The sequence below is a fragment of the Myxocyprinus asiaticus genome, chromosome 10 (assembly GCF_019703515.2).
Source record: "Myxocyprinus asiaticus isolate MX2 ecotype Aquarium Trade chromosome 10, UBuf_Myxa_2, whole genome shotgun sequence".
NCBI lineage: Eukaryota > Metazoa > Chordata > Actinopteri > Cypriniformes > Catostomidae > Myxocyprinus > Myxocyprinus asiaticus.
In genome coordinates, this window is record NC_059353.1 from 44,330,537 (window position 1) to 44,347,528 (window position 16,992).

A 16,992-nucleotide genomic window follows, 5' to 3' on the forward strand; every position below is an offset into this window, starting at 1 on the left:
GACTGGTGCACTTCACAAAATAGATGGCATCATGAGGAAGGAAAATTATGTAGATATATTGAAGCAACATCTCAAGACATCAGCCAGGAAGTTAAAGCTCAGTCGCAAATAGGTCTTCCAAATGGACAATGACCCCAAGCATACTTACAAAGTTGTGGCACAATGGCTCATCGACAACAAAGTCAAGGTACTGGAGAGGCCAACACAAAGCCCTGACTTCAGTCCGATAGAAAATTTGTGGGCAGAACTGAAAAAGCGTGTGCGAGCAAGGAGGCCTACAAACCTGACTCAGTTACACCAGTTCTGTCTGGAGGAGTGGGCCAAAATTCCAGCAGCTTATTGTGAGAAGCTTGTGGAAGGCTACCCAAGTTTGACCCAAGTTAAACAATTTAAAGGCAATGCAACCAAATACTAACAAAGTGTATGTTAACTTCTGACCCACTGGGAATGTAATGAAAAAGAAAAGCTGAAATAAATAATTATCTTTACTATTATTCTGACATTTCACATTCTTAAAATAAAGTAGTGATCCTAACTGACCTAAGACAGGGAATGTTTTCTATGATTAAATGTCAGGAATTGCGAAACACTGAGTTTAAATGTATTTGGATAAGGTGTATGTAAACTTCTGACTTAGACTGTATATGCTGTATATATGTATTTGTATTTTTATGTATTTATTTTATTTTGTGGATTCTAAGTGAATTTTCTGACTATTATCATACAGTATATCTGTCTTTTTATAGGGTCAAAAATAGTTTTGTACATTCCTATTTCTTGGCATTTGGAGTTAAATTGCATTGTTTCACAACAAACTTCCTGTGTTAATTTGAGGGCAAATCTAATGTACTTTTTGCACTTTCAATAAGGTAATGCTGTCATCTACAGTAAGTGAGGCCATTTGTTTCAGCTCTTTGCATTGGGTTTATGGCTTAGTCCCTCTCCGTGGTGCTGAAAGCCCTGGTGTCGGTGTAGGGCTGTGTTCCATCACCTGCTGTGACATGTGCTGGGCTCTAGGCCACCCTGCCCCCTGCATTCTATTAGAGCACAGTAATTGGCATTCGGGTAGGTGGAACCGAGTAGGAAATCCACAGCAAATAAATTGTTTTGAAAGAAATTTTACTTGTTGCAGTCTAAGTTGAATGCAATGAGATTAAAGAATGGACTGTATCACTAAATAATGTAAAGAAAACATGTCTTTTATGTATTTTCTTTTGTGAAACTTAAATCAGTGTCATTACGAACAGGTTGTTTATATGACAATGTGTGATAAATATATAAAAATGTATGTAATACAATAATACATAATAAATAATATAAATAAAAAATTAAAATAATAAATAATCTTTATATTTTTAATAAATAAAATAAATTATATTTTATGTATATTTTTAAAATATAAAAATATCATTTCTGTTTCAAATGCTTTTTAAAATACACTTTGTCATAACAACCTGTCAGTAATGATACTGATTTAAGTTTCACGAACAGCTGTTGCTTTATTTCTGAAAGTAATGATAACTTTAGTTTAGTAAGTCAATCAAGTGTTTATTCAGTAAGCGGTCTGACTGATTCTGTAAGTCATTTAGTGAATATTTCGTCAGACTGATTAAACTCGAGTTTTTTAAACCATTCATTAAAAGAACTTGTTCAAAAGACTAATTTTCTATTGAATCGGACTACACTGGTCGCGCTGTGTTTTTGCGTGCAGCCCGTAAGGACAACTATATCAAAGTATACAGCAGTTTTACCTTCAAAATTTTGTTTTTTGCAGTAGAGGAGTCCCCGTTGAGCCATATACAGGTGCATCTCAATAAATTAGAATGTCGTGGAAAAGTTCATTTATTTCAGTAATTCAACTCAAATTGTGAAACTCGTGTATTAAATAAATTCAGTGCACACAGACTGAAGTAGTTTAAGTCTTTGGTTCTTTTAATTGTGATGATTTTGGCTCACATTTAACAAAAACCCACCAATTCACTCTCTCAAAAAATTAGAATATGGTGACATGCCAATCAGCTAATCAACTCAAAACACCTGCAAAGTTTTCCTGAGCCTTCAAAATGGTCTCTCAGTTTGGTTCACTAGGCTACACAATCATGGGGAAGACTGCTGATCTAACAGATGTCCAGAAGACAATCATTGACACCCTTCACAAGGAGGGTAAGCCACAAACATTCATTGCCAAAGAAGCTGGCTGTTCACAGAGTGCTGTATCCAAGCATGTTAACAGAAAGTTGAGTGGAAGGAAAAAGTGTTGAAGAAAAAGATGCACAACCAACCGAGAGAACCGCAGCCTTATGATTGTCCAGCAAAATCGGTTCAAGAATTTGGGTGAACTTCACAAGGAATGGACTGAGGCTGGGGTCAAGGCCTCAAGAGCCACCACACACAGACATGTCAAGGAATTTGGCTACAGTATTCCTCTTGTTAAGCCACTCCTGAACCACAGACAACGTCAGAGGCGTCTTACCTGGGCTAAGGAGAAGAAGAACTGGACTGTTGCCCAGTGTTCCAAAGTCCTCTTTTCAGATGAGAGCAAGTTTTGTATTTCATTTGGAAACCAAGGTCCTAGAGTCTGGAGGAAGGGTGGAGAAGCTCATAGCCCAAGTTGCTTGAAGTCCAGTGTTAAGTTTCCACAGTCTGTGATGATTTGGGTTGCAATGTCATCTGCTGGTGTTGGTCCATTGTGTTTTTTGAAAACCAAAGTCACTGCACCCGTTTACCAAGAAATTGTGGAGCACTTCATGCTTCCTTCTGCTGACCAGCTTTTTAAAGATGTTGATTTCATTTTCCAGCAGGATTTGGCACCTGCCCACACTGCCAAAAGCACCAAAAGTTGGTTAAACGACCATGGTGTTGGTGTGCTTGACTGGCCAGCAAACTCACCAGACCTGAACCCCATAGAGAATCTATGGGGTATTGTCAAGAGGAAAATGAGAAACAAGAGACCAAAAAATGCAGATGAGCTGAAGGCCACTGTCAAAGAAACCTGGGCTTCCATACCACCTCAGCAGTGCCACAAACTGATCACCTCCATGCCACGCCGAATTGAGGCAGTAATTAAAGCAAAAGGAGCCCCTACCAAGTATTGAGTACATATACAGTAAATGAACGTACTTTCCAGAAGGCCAACAATTCACTAAAAATGTTTTTTTTATTGGTCTTATGATGTATTCTAATTTTTTGAGATAGTGAATTGGTGGGTTTTTGTTAAATGTGAGCCAAAATCATCACAATTAAAAGAAGAAAAGACTTAAACTACTTCAGTCTGTGTGCATTGAATTTATTTAATACACGAGTTTCACAATTTGAGTTGAATTACTGAAATAAATGAACTTTTCCATGACATTCTAATTTATTGAGATGCACCTGTATATATATATATATATATATATATATATACACACACATACACTTAGATTTGTATTGACTAGGGATGGGCATTTAGTAATTCTGTAGTCGAGTACTCTAACTTACAAACAATGAGTAATCGTAATCGTATAAAATGTAAGTCAGAAATAAGTATGATGTGTGAAATTGTTATTTTGTTTTGTTCTCAAGTGTTACCAGGAACGGTTTCAAATTAAGCTAACTTCAACAAACTATGCTTTTCTTTTAGAGAAAAAAAAAAAATGAAATGATCAAATATGAATTAATAAAATTAAATGCATTTACAATTGAGAGCCCAGTGGACTCAGTTGTTACTGTGAAATTTGAGATTCAAAGGGAAATACAGCATATTCAACATTGCCCACTGCAGACAAATGAGGAAAGGAAAATCAATTTGCAATAGTCGAGTAGTGTTTTTTTTTTTGTTTTTTTTTCTCCCAATTTGGAATGCCCAATTCCCAATGCGCTCTAATTCCTCGTGGTCGCATAGTGATTCGCCCAGTCCAGGTGGCGGAGGACGAATCCCAGTTGCCTCCGCGTCTGAGACAGTCAACCCGCGCATCTTATCACGTGGCTTGCTGAGCGTGTTGCCACGGAGACATAGCGCGTGTGGAGGCTTCACGCCATCCACAGCGGCAACCACGCTCAACTCACCACGTGTCCCACTGAGAACAAACCACATTATAGCGACCACGAGGATGTTACCCCATGTGACTCTACCCTCCCTAGCAACCGGGACAATTTGGTTGCTTAGGAGACCTGGCTGGAAACACTCAGCACGCCCTGGGATTTGAACTAGTGAACTAGCAAACTCCAGGGGTGGTAGCCAGCGTATTTTACAACTGAGCTACCCAGGCCCCCCTGAGTAGTGTTTTAATAGTCGACAAGCCTGGTGACGAACGAGTACTCAATTAGTCGATTACTTGTGCACATCTGTAATATTGACCGGTTATATAAATGTTCTGTCTTTTAGAACAAATTCATAAAAAACTTTTTTCTTTTTTTTTTTTTCTTTCCAAATCTGGAACGGACCCATACTTGTGAATTATTCACAACTTGAGCTTCAAGTTTAGTGGAATTGGATGTGTGTAGTGTGGATGACGAGCCATCTCTCTCCTATTTACCACTCTTTTTCTGTATACCTTAACAGCATGACACATGAGAGCCATAGTTAAAGTTGAAGAAATGACAGAATGTTCTCAGGTGTAAGGGCCAAAGTGCCTGGGGCGTGTCACCCTTCATCTGTTCACAGGCCACTTTGGCAAAATTACATGGTTGCATCTTGTGGTGAATACCCTCACTGTAGAAACCTCACCCTCCTCCACTGTCATATAGCTCTTTAGTTGTGATGTTGACACTCTGTGGTTGTTTGGTAGGGCTGAAATATTTGGAAAAAAAAAAGATTGTGAATATTTAAAAAAGTATTGTGGCTGGTAAAAAAAAAAAAAAACCTGACTAAAAAAATAAATAAAACTACAGTGAAACATTACATTGTATCTGTTGCCTGTGTTTTTGTCCAATTTGTGATAGGGTCTCAGCTAGGGATGGGCACGAGTACACGGACGTGGCAGCAATGATCGATCATGAAAACGATGATCGATGGTGATCATGCATGATGTGACTTTTCACTTAATTTGAAATTCATTGACAATTACCTGACAACTAAACACAAACTTTTCAAAGAGGGAGCTTTTTTTTTTTTATTTTGAGATTGATTACATTGTGGTCTTTAGGGCTACATTGATTGTCAGAGACATCTCATAGCAACCAAACTGATATACGATGCTGCAATGCTATCGTTACGATAATCAAAAGAGAGTGTAATTAACCATGTTTTGAACACCTGTCTCTGCAGAGCGTTTGCTAAACACGTTTTTTAATCATTAAATGTAAGAGCTTTGACCCGTTAATGGATATTATAAAAAAAATAAATAAAAAAAAAGTGAATGTTTATCACTGACTGTAAACCTCCCTGCCCTGGGTGACGTAACACACACCTGCATCTCGATGAAATGGGCGTTGAAGATTTCCGCACCAGTTTCCACATAAAGTTTCATTCTGTTGCACTTTCCCCTGTTGAAAGGTGGAAATTCCAACTCTCCGAGTTAAATGGAATGCTTCATGAATCATCACAGCAACAACAATACAGAGCATTGCAGCTTTCCCCACAGGAGCGAACATTTGGGGACACACACACATGCACACACACACACACACAAGGTGTGTGGCAGAGGACTCAATGCGCTGAAGCAATGCATATACAGCAGGCAAGTGTTTCAAACAGCTAGACAGAGTGCAACCAAATGGAACAGAATGCAGTGACTGTACTTCAACTTAACACGCATATTAAAAACACGATGGTTATAGCGTCTTCTGTTAAACCAACCGCGATTTGAAAACAGACTGTTCAGGCAGTCACTAAATAAACTGGTGTGTGCTTACTAAGATTACTACGATAACCTGAAGGAAGAACAGACAGCCGCGTACATTTTTTAACAGATTATTTTATAACACCCTATGATAATGAATAGACGATACACTGGAACAAGACGCAATGCAGCAGCCAAAGACGTTTGTCAGACATATTATTATATATACAATTATGTACATGTCATTGCCCCTCGAGTACTCGACGAGTATTCGACGAGTACTTGAGTAGACAAAATGACCAAAATGCCCATCCCTATTCTCAGCCCACTTTTCATTATTATTTTTTGGAATCCAATAATAAGTTAAGAATTTTTATGGAAATATATTTTTGTATAATAAGAATAATTATTGTTGTTATAAAACAGTACCATATTTATGTAATAATTTAATAACTTGCATGCGGCATTGCTATGCGGTCCGGTTAAACGCTGGCAGAAGCTTTTCAGTCAGGACCACTTACATCACTATATCTTTTTATACAGTTGAGCATCTGTTGGTGTTGGCGGAATGGTTCTGTCCTGGACAAACTCCACGCCCATCCATGCAGCCATGCTTGGACCGAGCATAGAGAGCTGCGAATCAAACTCCCAGGGATAAAAGAACAGATCCAGCATATTACATTATAACATGTATGATATCCTTGCATATTAATTGATGATAAATGAAAAATATACTTGATTTTTGGCGGAACATTGAAGAAAGACATTTCTTTTTGGCTCATTTGATAAGGGCCTTGTAATGCAGAGAAATACTTCCATCCACTCTTCTGTCCATGAAAACCCAGTTTTATGAGTGTAACAGTATAAGGGCGGGCAAGGAGGAGGCGGAAAACGGCTGAACGGTAAACATAAACTTTAATAATTTGAAGTAACTTAAAACAACATAAAACATAAGGATGCAGACACACATGCAACGTAGCCACATGCATCTCTCTCTCTCAAACCGGCGTCTCCAGCTGCCCCTTATCTCGCTCTCCCGCTGATCAGGTGATTCAGCGCCGGCCGTGCTCCGTCACAGCCCGGCCACACCCTCCTCCTCGTCACAATTAGGTTACTTTAAATTTGGATAATATCTTCTAGCAGCCAAGCTTATTTGGAATTACGCAAATGTGCAATTAGTGCAATTTCTGTGTAATGTGCAATTAGTGCCGTTTATGAGCATATGAGGGCCCTAACGAAATCCTACTTGGATTTCCTATTTGGAATTCCTACTTATTGCTCAACAGAATTTCTGCTTCCTTGACTTCTTGGAAGTAAAGTCATCAGTAATGATTTCATATGATATTTTCCCTCCAATAACGTGGTTGACACTTATTATTCTCACTTATTATAAGAATAGTTAGCAGAAATGTCTGAAAACATGTAATTTCTTTGTGTCATGTAACCTTTCTTTGTAAGTTTGTAATTTTCAGGTTTCTTATTTGATTACACCTTCTCTGTAATTGCAACAACACCACCTCTCGCAGTGTTCGGTTTTGATGTACTCTTAGAGAGTCATGCTTGGAGTTTTAACCCACAAGCTTGACTTTGCCGACCTCTGAAAGGGCAGATGTGTTGCCTTTGTCCAGTACTTTGAATTATGTATAATGAACTGTTGTGTGTCCAGGTGCTGGTTAAACTGTAGCTGAACTGTGTGCAATCAGAGATTGAGTGAACTGACAGCTGTGCAAACAGAAAAACCCTGTAATCACTTCTCAATACTGTCTGTGCCCAGACAAGCTAATGCAAATGTAGTATAGATGCCAAATAGCCATCCACAACTTTGCCAATGGTCACTTCTGTGACTAAGGCTCTGTTTCAAAACCTTATCTGTTTACTGCCTACATAGGCAATCCCCTTAGTGAAATAGAACCTTTTTAGTGATCAATTTGGAACATTCTACATGGACAGCAACTTTGTGCGACATACAAATAGAGCTTCTCAGGTGAAACACACAGGAGACTCAACTCAGCATTTAGCTAACAACACTATTTTAATAAGATTAAAATATATTGCACTGACAATTTTGGATAAAATAGTCCTTTTTAATTAGATGAAATTATGTTGATATTTTTATTAATCAATATTATATCAATATGAGTACTGAATGAATTGTAAGCATATTTCTAATTAACATTTCTCTCTCTTTGCCTGTCATTATGGATTTTTCTTTCTTTTTTTTTTCTGCATAGCTCAGTGTAAACTTCATTATTTTTCTTAGATTTTTCTTTTGCATTATATATTTAAACTACTTCCGACCATTACAAAGCTTGTGATGTTTCTGGTTCTAATTTAAATAATCTTTTTCATTTTTAACCATATGTATATTTAGTTGTAGCAATATTAACATGTTTTAGAATTATTATAAAGTTAAATCTTCTATTTTATCTTTCTAAAACAGTCCATGCAATGAACCATTGGCTTTTCAGCATATTTTACTGGACTGTCCTGCATTTAATAACTATAGGCTCTATTCAGAAAGGCATTATTGGGTGTGTTTAAAAAGGTTTCACCAGGAAAAATTTTAGAGTTAGATTTTTAGGATTTCTATATTTTTGTTTATTGTTTGTCTTGTTTTCTTAAACAGCTATGATCTTGCCATTAAAGTAACCATTGTTGCTGATGCAAAGTCAATTTTTATAACTGTGGATTTAGTAAAAAAACAAAAAAAAAACAGTAAGATTTTTTGTTAACTGATTTTATCTTGGTTACAGTTTACAAAAAGGTTCTATTCATTAACATTAATGCATAAGATATCATGAACTAACAATAACAATGAATTTTTACTGCATTTATTAATCTTGTTTATATGTTAATTTATTAAAATTCTGTTAAGTGTTCGTGTTAGTTCATATTACATTAACAAATTAACATATTGCCTCAACATAAACAACTTTTAATGTAAAAAATGCATTTGTATATGAGCTAATATTGTTTTTTCATTGCATTGTAAGTGCATGTTAACTATTGGGTTAATGAAAACAACATAATTGTAAATTATGACTATTATCACTTTACTGTTGCTAAAGTCTAGTCTTGAGCGTACAGCTAATTCATTCATCTGTGGTTAGTGAACATTTTGAGCTGACATGCAGCTTCAATGCTTCCAGTTTAGAGCCAATCCAGTATTAAGTTGTCGTGGCATCAGTCCCTTCGATTTCAGACACGGTACGAGGCTGAGACAATGACCTTCATGCCCTGGAAGATTCAACATCCAGCATCACCGCACTTTGTCTGCACTCTTGTGTCTACCACTTGTAGATTGAAGCTGATCTCATTGCTGTTTATGGATTCATGAGCAAAATGAGAACAGCAGACGAAGCTAAATCAAAAGCGACAGACACAAAACGAGCTCGAGTCTCCGACCTGCTTATTACAGCGTAGACCATTAGAAGACCAGCAAGAGGAGAATATAGCAGAGAGATGAAAATCACAGGGCCGTTTGACGCCTTGTGAAATTTCGGCTCCGCTCAGACAAATACTCTCTCTGAAACAGCACTCCCCTGACTCTTTTCAATTTTCTAATGGAATATTAATCTTTAATAGAGTAATAATTGTGCTAGCATATTTGATGTCACCCACCATTTGGCCAGATTAATTAGGCCATTTAGTTTAGCTTAAGAAAGTGTCACCCATGAAGAATGGGTCTGAGCAAAAGCAGAGCGCTGTGATTGGCTGTTTTATGACATTTTGTAATTGTTTTCATTGGGCCGTAGCACATAGTGTGTGTGGCTTTGTACCTAGATGTTGAAATTTTGGTGTTTTGCGATTTTAAGTTACAACTTTTCAGGTTTTGATATTTTAATCCAGATCTATAAAGTTATTCAAAAATGCATACAGTAACTCCAATTCATACAGACAATGATATGCTGCCTTCAAGTGCACCTAGAAAGCTCCTACGTCCGAGTTGGGCGTTCATTATTACCACATGTCACCAGGGTTGGCAGATTACTTTAAGTATTCTGGGCTGAATACTTAATACTCTTTCTTAAATGTATTCAGTAAAGTATTCTGAATACGTTCACATATTAAAGTGAACGTATTCAGAGTAAAATAATACTTTTAGAATACATATTTATAAAGGCAAGGTACAACTGGAAGAATTAAGGTACGTGTGAAATGTCATTATTACCGTATCTGAACCACTACATCTCCACTTTTAACTAATCTAAATTAATCTGAATAGCTAGTCTCTTTAAATTAGATGTGGTGTTGGACACTAATGTTTTTTTATTTTTATTTTTATTTTTTTTATGGAAGGCAGAAGACAAACAAGGCAGTTTGTGGTCAACTACAATATTTTAATATTTTAACAAATTTTTTATTTTTTCCTTAACCCATTATTTGATTGGACTGACAAAGAATAATACATTTTGACACAAAATTAGATAAGAAATTCAAATAAACCATATTTATTTTCAAGATGATAACTGGATGCCACATGCAGAAATTAAACAAAATAGTGAGGTCATGTGACAACAATGTTTTTTTATTTTTTTTTATTTTTTTTTAGTTATATATATTAAAATGCCGGTATGTTACAACAATTATCACAATGAACTAGCCTCCCATATGTCTATAAACACACATTTTACAGTAGTTATTTACACAAGGTTTTTCTTTCGCCATTTAGACTCTGATCTAAGTCCTTTTCCTTCTTTCAGTCTTTGCAGTACTTTCTCCCATGTTTTACCTATTCATAGTATTATTGTTGTTAATAACTGCTATTTTATTTTTTTGGCAAGTTTCTGATGTGGACGTGACTCACCAAATGCTTATCGGGAGCCGTCCATATTTACACAACGACAATCATGTGCGCAAATGTTATATTTGTGGAAAAAACGTTGCAGACTCTATTGACAGTAGTGCACAGCTGACAGCGCGCTGATTGTTAAGGTGTGCTGTGCGGGTGCCAGATATTCAATGCGGGAAACATTATACATAAGACGTTGCATTTCCATTCTTTAGTGCCATCCATCAGACCTTTTGGTGACCGTAGTCCATTTTTAAAGTATCCTAAAAACAAAACCCGTGATTCTATGATTTTAACCCGCGATTGTGTTTTCAAATTAGCCCTATTTGTTGTAAAAGCGCAAACCTGGCAGCACTGCACACGCGCTGATGCTGCTCTGAAGGAAGAGAGAGTATGTAGCATGCGCTTGTGCGCTGTTTAAAAAAACCGTCTTACTTGATTGCCCATCGTTTTCTTCCACGTCTGCCTTATTTGTGTTCATTGTGAGAGATGTATTCTAAAGTATTCTAACAAAATGTTATTAAGTAACTGTATTCTGAATACAGGTGCTTGAAAACTTAACGGGGGGCTGAATACAGTTACTTTATTGAGACAGTTCATTCTGAATGAATACGTAACGCTGTTGTAACGTATTCCGTTACAGCCCAACCCTGCATGTCACACATTCAAAAAGGGGAAAGCTAAATAAAATCGTATTTTATTTTAAATAATTTGTCATCGGGGCCTGGGTAGCTCAGCGAGTATTGACGCTGAGTGACTCCAGCCAGGTCTCCTAAGCAACCAAATTGGCCTGGTTGCTAGGGAAGGTAGAGTCACATGGGGTAACCTCCTCGTGGTCACTATAATGTGTGGTTCTCACTCTCGGTGGGGCACGTGGTGAGTTGTGCGTGGATGCCGCGGACAATAGCGTGAAACCTCCACACGCGCTACGTCTCCGCGGTAACGTGCTCAACAAGCAACGTGATAAGATGCATGGATTGACGGTCTCAGACGCAGATGCAACTGAGATATGTCCTCCGCCACCACGAGGACTTAGAGCATATTGGGAATTGGGCATTCCCAAATTGTGGAGAAAAGGGGAAAAAAATTAAATAAAATGTTATATATATATATATATTTCTGTGAATTTTTTTTTTTTTTTTTTTTTTTACATTTATTTGCACACATTTATTTGTAATTTTGGCAGACTTGGTCCTCCATACATGTACACATTCTGAGTGTCTTCTCTTTCAGTTAATATAGAAACTCTTCATATTAGCTCTTTTTCATAAAACATCGTCCAATAAAGGCCAACTCACTATAGCCTCAAGTCAACATAGTCTTTCATCTCGACTCTATTATGAGCTTTTGGAAAGAAATGTTGAATTTTTCTGTTGTGCATGTGGTGTATTTTTCACCTGAGCTAAGTAGCATCAGTGTCAGTGGGAACTAAGAGCCTGTTGATGTCAATAACTGTATTTTTCTTCGGAGGCAGCTGAAGATGAAGTCTAATCGAATGGATATTAAAGTCACAATAGACTGCGCCTGCTATTACTGCCTGTCAAGCGCACCCCTTTCTCTCAGAGATTAGTTTCTCCTGCTGAATATTTATACACTTACTGTAGGCTTAACCTCACAGTCAATGCTGTTTGATTCCTCTTCTAACCTTTCTTCTCCTCTTTTTCTTGCTTTTGCCCTTTCTTTTCTAATTCAAGTAGATTAAGGATGCTTAATACCAGGTTTTGGAGACCAAATACGAGTGCAATACTTTCAGTACTCTCTAGAACCGATATGTATATATTTAGTAATGCTGTAATATTCAAGTACAGTAATGTGGGACTAATGATTTAGGAGTAATGTGTTTAATGTTTTCATGAACTGTTACCAGAGTTTGCACAGTTAAGGAAAACTTGAAAACTGTGTTTTGTGTGTATGATTTGTAAGTGAATCATTCTTTTGAGTTGATTCTTTTCAATGAATCATTTCCAGTTTGCAAATGCTTCATTAGCGAATCAGTCTCATTTTGTCATATTGAGAATGATTTAGAAATAAGTCACAAATCATAAATGACTGTTTTAAGTTATGGAAAGTCAAGGACATTATTGCCATTGGTTGCTATGCAGTTGCTAAGGTGTTCTGAGTGTTTTAGTTTATTGAGGATGATAGGGTGTTTTTGGTGATTGCTTACTGGCCCAAACCAAAAGAGCCCACCCGCAAGTCTCTTTGATGTCCTGGTCCCTAGATATGGCTCGGGTCCCTCTTTCAATGTAAATCTATGGGATTTTTCCACCCATTTTATAATCTGCCAGGCAAAAACCGTAAGGCTGATCTCTTGGAAAAGTAATACCATACCTTACCTAAACAAGCCACACAATTCGAGATATTATTCATGTTCATAGCGTAAACAGTGCAGCAAATCCCTAACCCTAAGTATGAGGAATAGTAATGGTATTGAACACAACTAATGACAATCTATCTCTCTCTTTCTCAGGTGTGGGTAAGGCTCAGCAGATGCAGGGCCAACCGAAACGCTTCTCCACCATGGATGTTGATGAGGAGGAGAACATGAGTGAGTGCTGATACCTGAAACCCAAACCCTCTGTTCCAACGCACACACTCGTTAAACTAACATGTCTCTTAGTGAAAAGTTCATGCCCCTTCTGTCCCCTCTCTATGCCCTTGCTCAAAACAATCCCAGCTAACAACAGTTAGAAATGTTTGAGGGTCACGTCCTGTTAAGTCAAGCTTTTAGATGCAGGAAAAATGCAGATGCCTTACATTAAAACATTGGTACATTTATACTTCAGCCACATTTCAGTGCCTCACTTCTAGTGTTTGCCTCATACGGCACACCCATAGACTGCACATCGCACACAAAACTGGGAAGCACTTTCTTTATCTGGCTAGCTCTAATCTGATTGAATGGCTTAACGCAACTTTCAGGAGTAAGGGCACCCATGATTGTTTATTTTTACGTAGTGACTTTTGTACTCAGGTGTAAATAGCACCTAGCAAAGTGTGGCTATTTACACCACAATAGTCTGGTGAAACCATAGAAATTAACAACAAAGTATGTCATTTGTGTCGCTGCAGTGGCGCGGAGAGTTAACTGTACAAATGTGCTTTATGTGCGAGCAACCTAAGTTCGACTCCGCCTCTTTCACTCTTAATATTTCCTTCAATAGAGCTGTTCAGCCATGATGTCAATTTGTAGACAAACCCAGAAGGCTAATTTGCCATGGGTTCCCTCTGGAATTTCCTATGGGTTTTTATAATGGGTTTTTTGGTAAACATTATTTGAAGATACTTCAACGTTTTGTTCTTCAACATAAATTACACACAGTTATACCTCAAACGGGAATTTTAAAGCCTCCGTTTTGTTTTAGTTTTTTAATATATTATACAGTATATGCTAACAAGTTACTAAATAAGGACTACAACTACCATAAGCTTGTTAGAGTATGTGCCTGACAAAACAGAAAACCGTTGTTGTCCTTATCTAGCAACTTGTAAGCAACATACTTAAGGGTTAGGGTCGTTAGCAAGCAACACACAAGTAGAGGTTAGTCCTAATTTAAATTAACCATTGTTTTACTATAGTAATATTGTAGTAATCATGTTTTGTTTTCAACATGTGCACAGTTTGCGCACACTCAACGCCAGGCATACGTGCAGGCGATGCGCACAGATGTGGACAAGTGCGTCCTAAAGTGTATCACAAAGCAGTCAAAGTGTGCATGCGACGAATGTGTCCAGGGTTGTGGTCAAAGGAGTCTGTACTTGGAAAGGTTGAGAGCTTAATTTTGCACAAGATGGAACGGCGTGCGGAAAAACGCATAGGTATACCCTAGCCTTTAGTTGCAAGTAACCTAGATATCCACAAGAAGAATTGTATATTTTACATATGTAGTTTACATCTATATTTTTGTCTATGAAATAAATGGGACTTTTGGACAGACAGCAATTCTGGTTCTAAAGTCTGCACAAATTTTCCCCTAATATTAGTACAACCGATAACAGACCGACACTGCTGTTCAGATGTTTGAATATGTTTTTCTATGGCAGTCTGTTATTGTGGTATCAACCATTTCAGATAAACCCGTCCCTAAACAGCATGTAAAAACTACACAAAAAGACTGATTGATCACTTTACATGTTGGTGGTTCTTGACTTGAATAAACTGCAATGTGGACCAAACTTTATGCCTCACTTCTGTTAAATCCCTAATTCAGTGCACATACAATTTAATGAAGGCTGGAGAAATAGACAGTGTTCCTCCAATGTCTTTGAGTCCCATTCCTCTTTAGTCAGTGCTTTGACAATGCATTAACAAATCGCTGGCGAGAAGAGTTGTTAACCCAGAGGAACCTTCTATTGTCCTGTCACTCACTGGCTATTGCTTTCAGAGCCGCTGACAATGGAGGGCCCTGTCATTATAACACATCCAGAGCCAAGCAGACCATTTCTTATTTAGATTTTCATCCTATAACCATACTTTGGTATCTAAAATCTTTTTACCTCTGATAGAGAAATATGCACTGGCAGGTTCAGATTTTAGCTTGAAACTATAGGTTTGTTTTCAGTAATTGCTTGGCAAGAGTCTCGATTATGCACACTCATTCAAGGTTCTTCGCCAGATTTTCCACCCCATTGAATAAAAAAAGATCAACAAGTTGTCAATATGAGTAAGCAGGTATTAGCTAAATGTGTATTGCACAGTTATATCTGTGTTGATTGCAAGGCAATATCCTTCCCTGCTGTCAAGATGAATGGATTGATTGCACATCGTCTCATGGTTATACAGAACGTGTGCTCGCTGAAGTTTTGAGAGAGATTCAACAGTTGGTGTGTGTGTTTGTATTCATACTGTCTGTGGCCTAGAAAGTTTCCTGATTGGTCAGATAGTATGACATAAAATAGATAAGAGGTGTGTTTCAAATGCCCTGAACAGTTGCAGTATGTTTTACAGCTGCAAACTACTTAACATGTTGTTGGCAGAGTAACTGGGGTGTCTATTTGTAGATTCCGCGTTAACATTGGCTCTGTTCTCAAACCTAGTGAGCTGCCTTGCTATCTACTGCCTACATATGCAGTTGCCTTCCAAGTACGCATCCTAACTGAAATGAAAGTGTGGAATACTGTTTTGGAATGTTCCTCACTAATAAGCCAAAATAATAATAATGATAATAATAATAAATAGTGCAAAAATTTTGGGTAAAATATTTTAATCCATTTTTAATTAGATTGAACTTTTTTTCTTTTTTTGTTTGTTTTTTTTTTTTTGATGATGATTTTCGATACTCTTGAATTAGTGAAATATATTTATAATCGATATCTCTCACTTCATCTGCCATCTTGGCTAGATTTTTATTTCCCCTGAGTTTCTTACAGTGCATTTCGTGATTGCCGTCTCTGTGAAGGATACATGCAATGCAGCATTAAGGCTAGGGTATACTTAGATCTTCTGTGTGTCGTTCCATCTCGTGCAATTTTGAGTGCTAAGTAAGGCTGTAACTAATGATTATTTTGATAATCGACTAAACTAACAATTATTAGAGCAATTATTCAACTATTCGGGCAATTATTGCAACGATTAATCATTAGCTCTTAACCGATTATTCAGCTTGTGCCTCGACTTAAAAACTTGTATTAAACGTGCTTACTAACAATAAAGAGGATAAAAACATCTTTTAAAAATACCTCTAAATGACATTCACTGAATTATAAGACTGAATCCCAAAGTAAATGTACGTAAGAAGTTTTAGATATTTATATTGGGAAACAAACCAAAAAACACAAATCAAAAACCTTTTTTTTTTGTTTTTTTGCATTGTATATTGGGCTAAGACAACACTCTCTCACCTTTTTGTTAACTTCAATCCATGTCACACACACAAAAAAAAACGATCTTCTTAACAGAGCTGCATATAGCCGATTTTCTTCACAATAAGAAAGACACCGTGACGCACATTATGATTCACTTCATCGCGAGCCATCATGTTATAATCTAGCTGTACCAAGCACGCACGATGGACAAGCGTCCCCGCACCAGAGAGCGCATCAGCCGGGAGTGTTCAGTTGTAAGTCAAAGCCACACGTGAGATTGTAAATTAAGCTTGCAACGCGCTTTGTTTCGGGGCAGAAGACTTTCCGGGCTGCGAAGGCTTCGTGGCCGAGGTTGCAGCAGCAGCACGAAGTTTAACACATTCTGCAGTTTATGGCGCTGCTATAAATGGTGGAAGAGATTTGAGGTGCTTCCACATTTTAATGCAACCTGTTTATGGCATTCACTACAGATGACATGCAGGGCTCGACATTAAGCATTGTGATGTGCTTGTCCTTCGGACAAATAAATTGGTCATTCACTTCATTCACATCTGAGTAAAAACGTTACTTGTCCGGAGAGAAAAAAAGACATGCATTGGTTACATGCTCAAGTAACATCAGAGTTTCTGTTTT

The 16,992-nt window shown here is 37.5% G+C and overlaps 1 protein-coding gene across 3 annotated transcripts in view; it reads left to right on the forward strand.

The window, feature by feature from the left end:
- LOC127447376 (double-stranded RNA-specific editase 1-like) overlaps positions 1-16,992 on the forward strand; it is a 216,039-nt gene that overhangs the window by 168,624 nt on the left and 30,423 nt on the right. For all 3 annotated transcript variants that reach the window (XM_051709208.1, XM_051709211.1, XM_051709209.1), the window contains exon 4: positions 13,025-13,102. In XM_051709208.1, coding sequence (XP_051565168.1) covers positions 13,045-13,102 — 58 coding nt within the window. In that variant the 5' untranslated portion in view covers positions 13,025-13,044. The remainder of the gene's footprint in view (positions 1-13,024; positions 13,103-16,992) is intronic.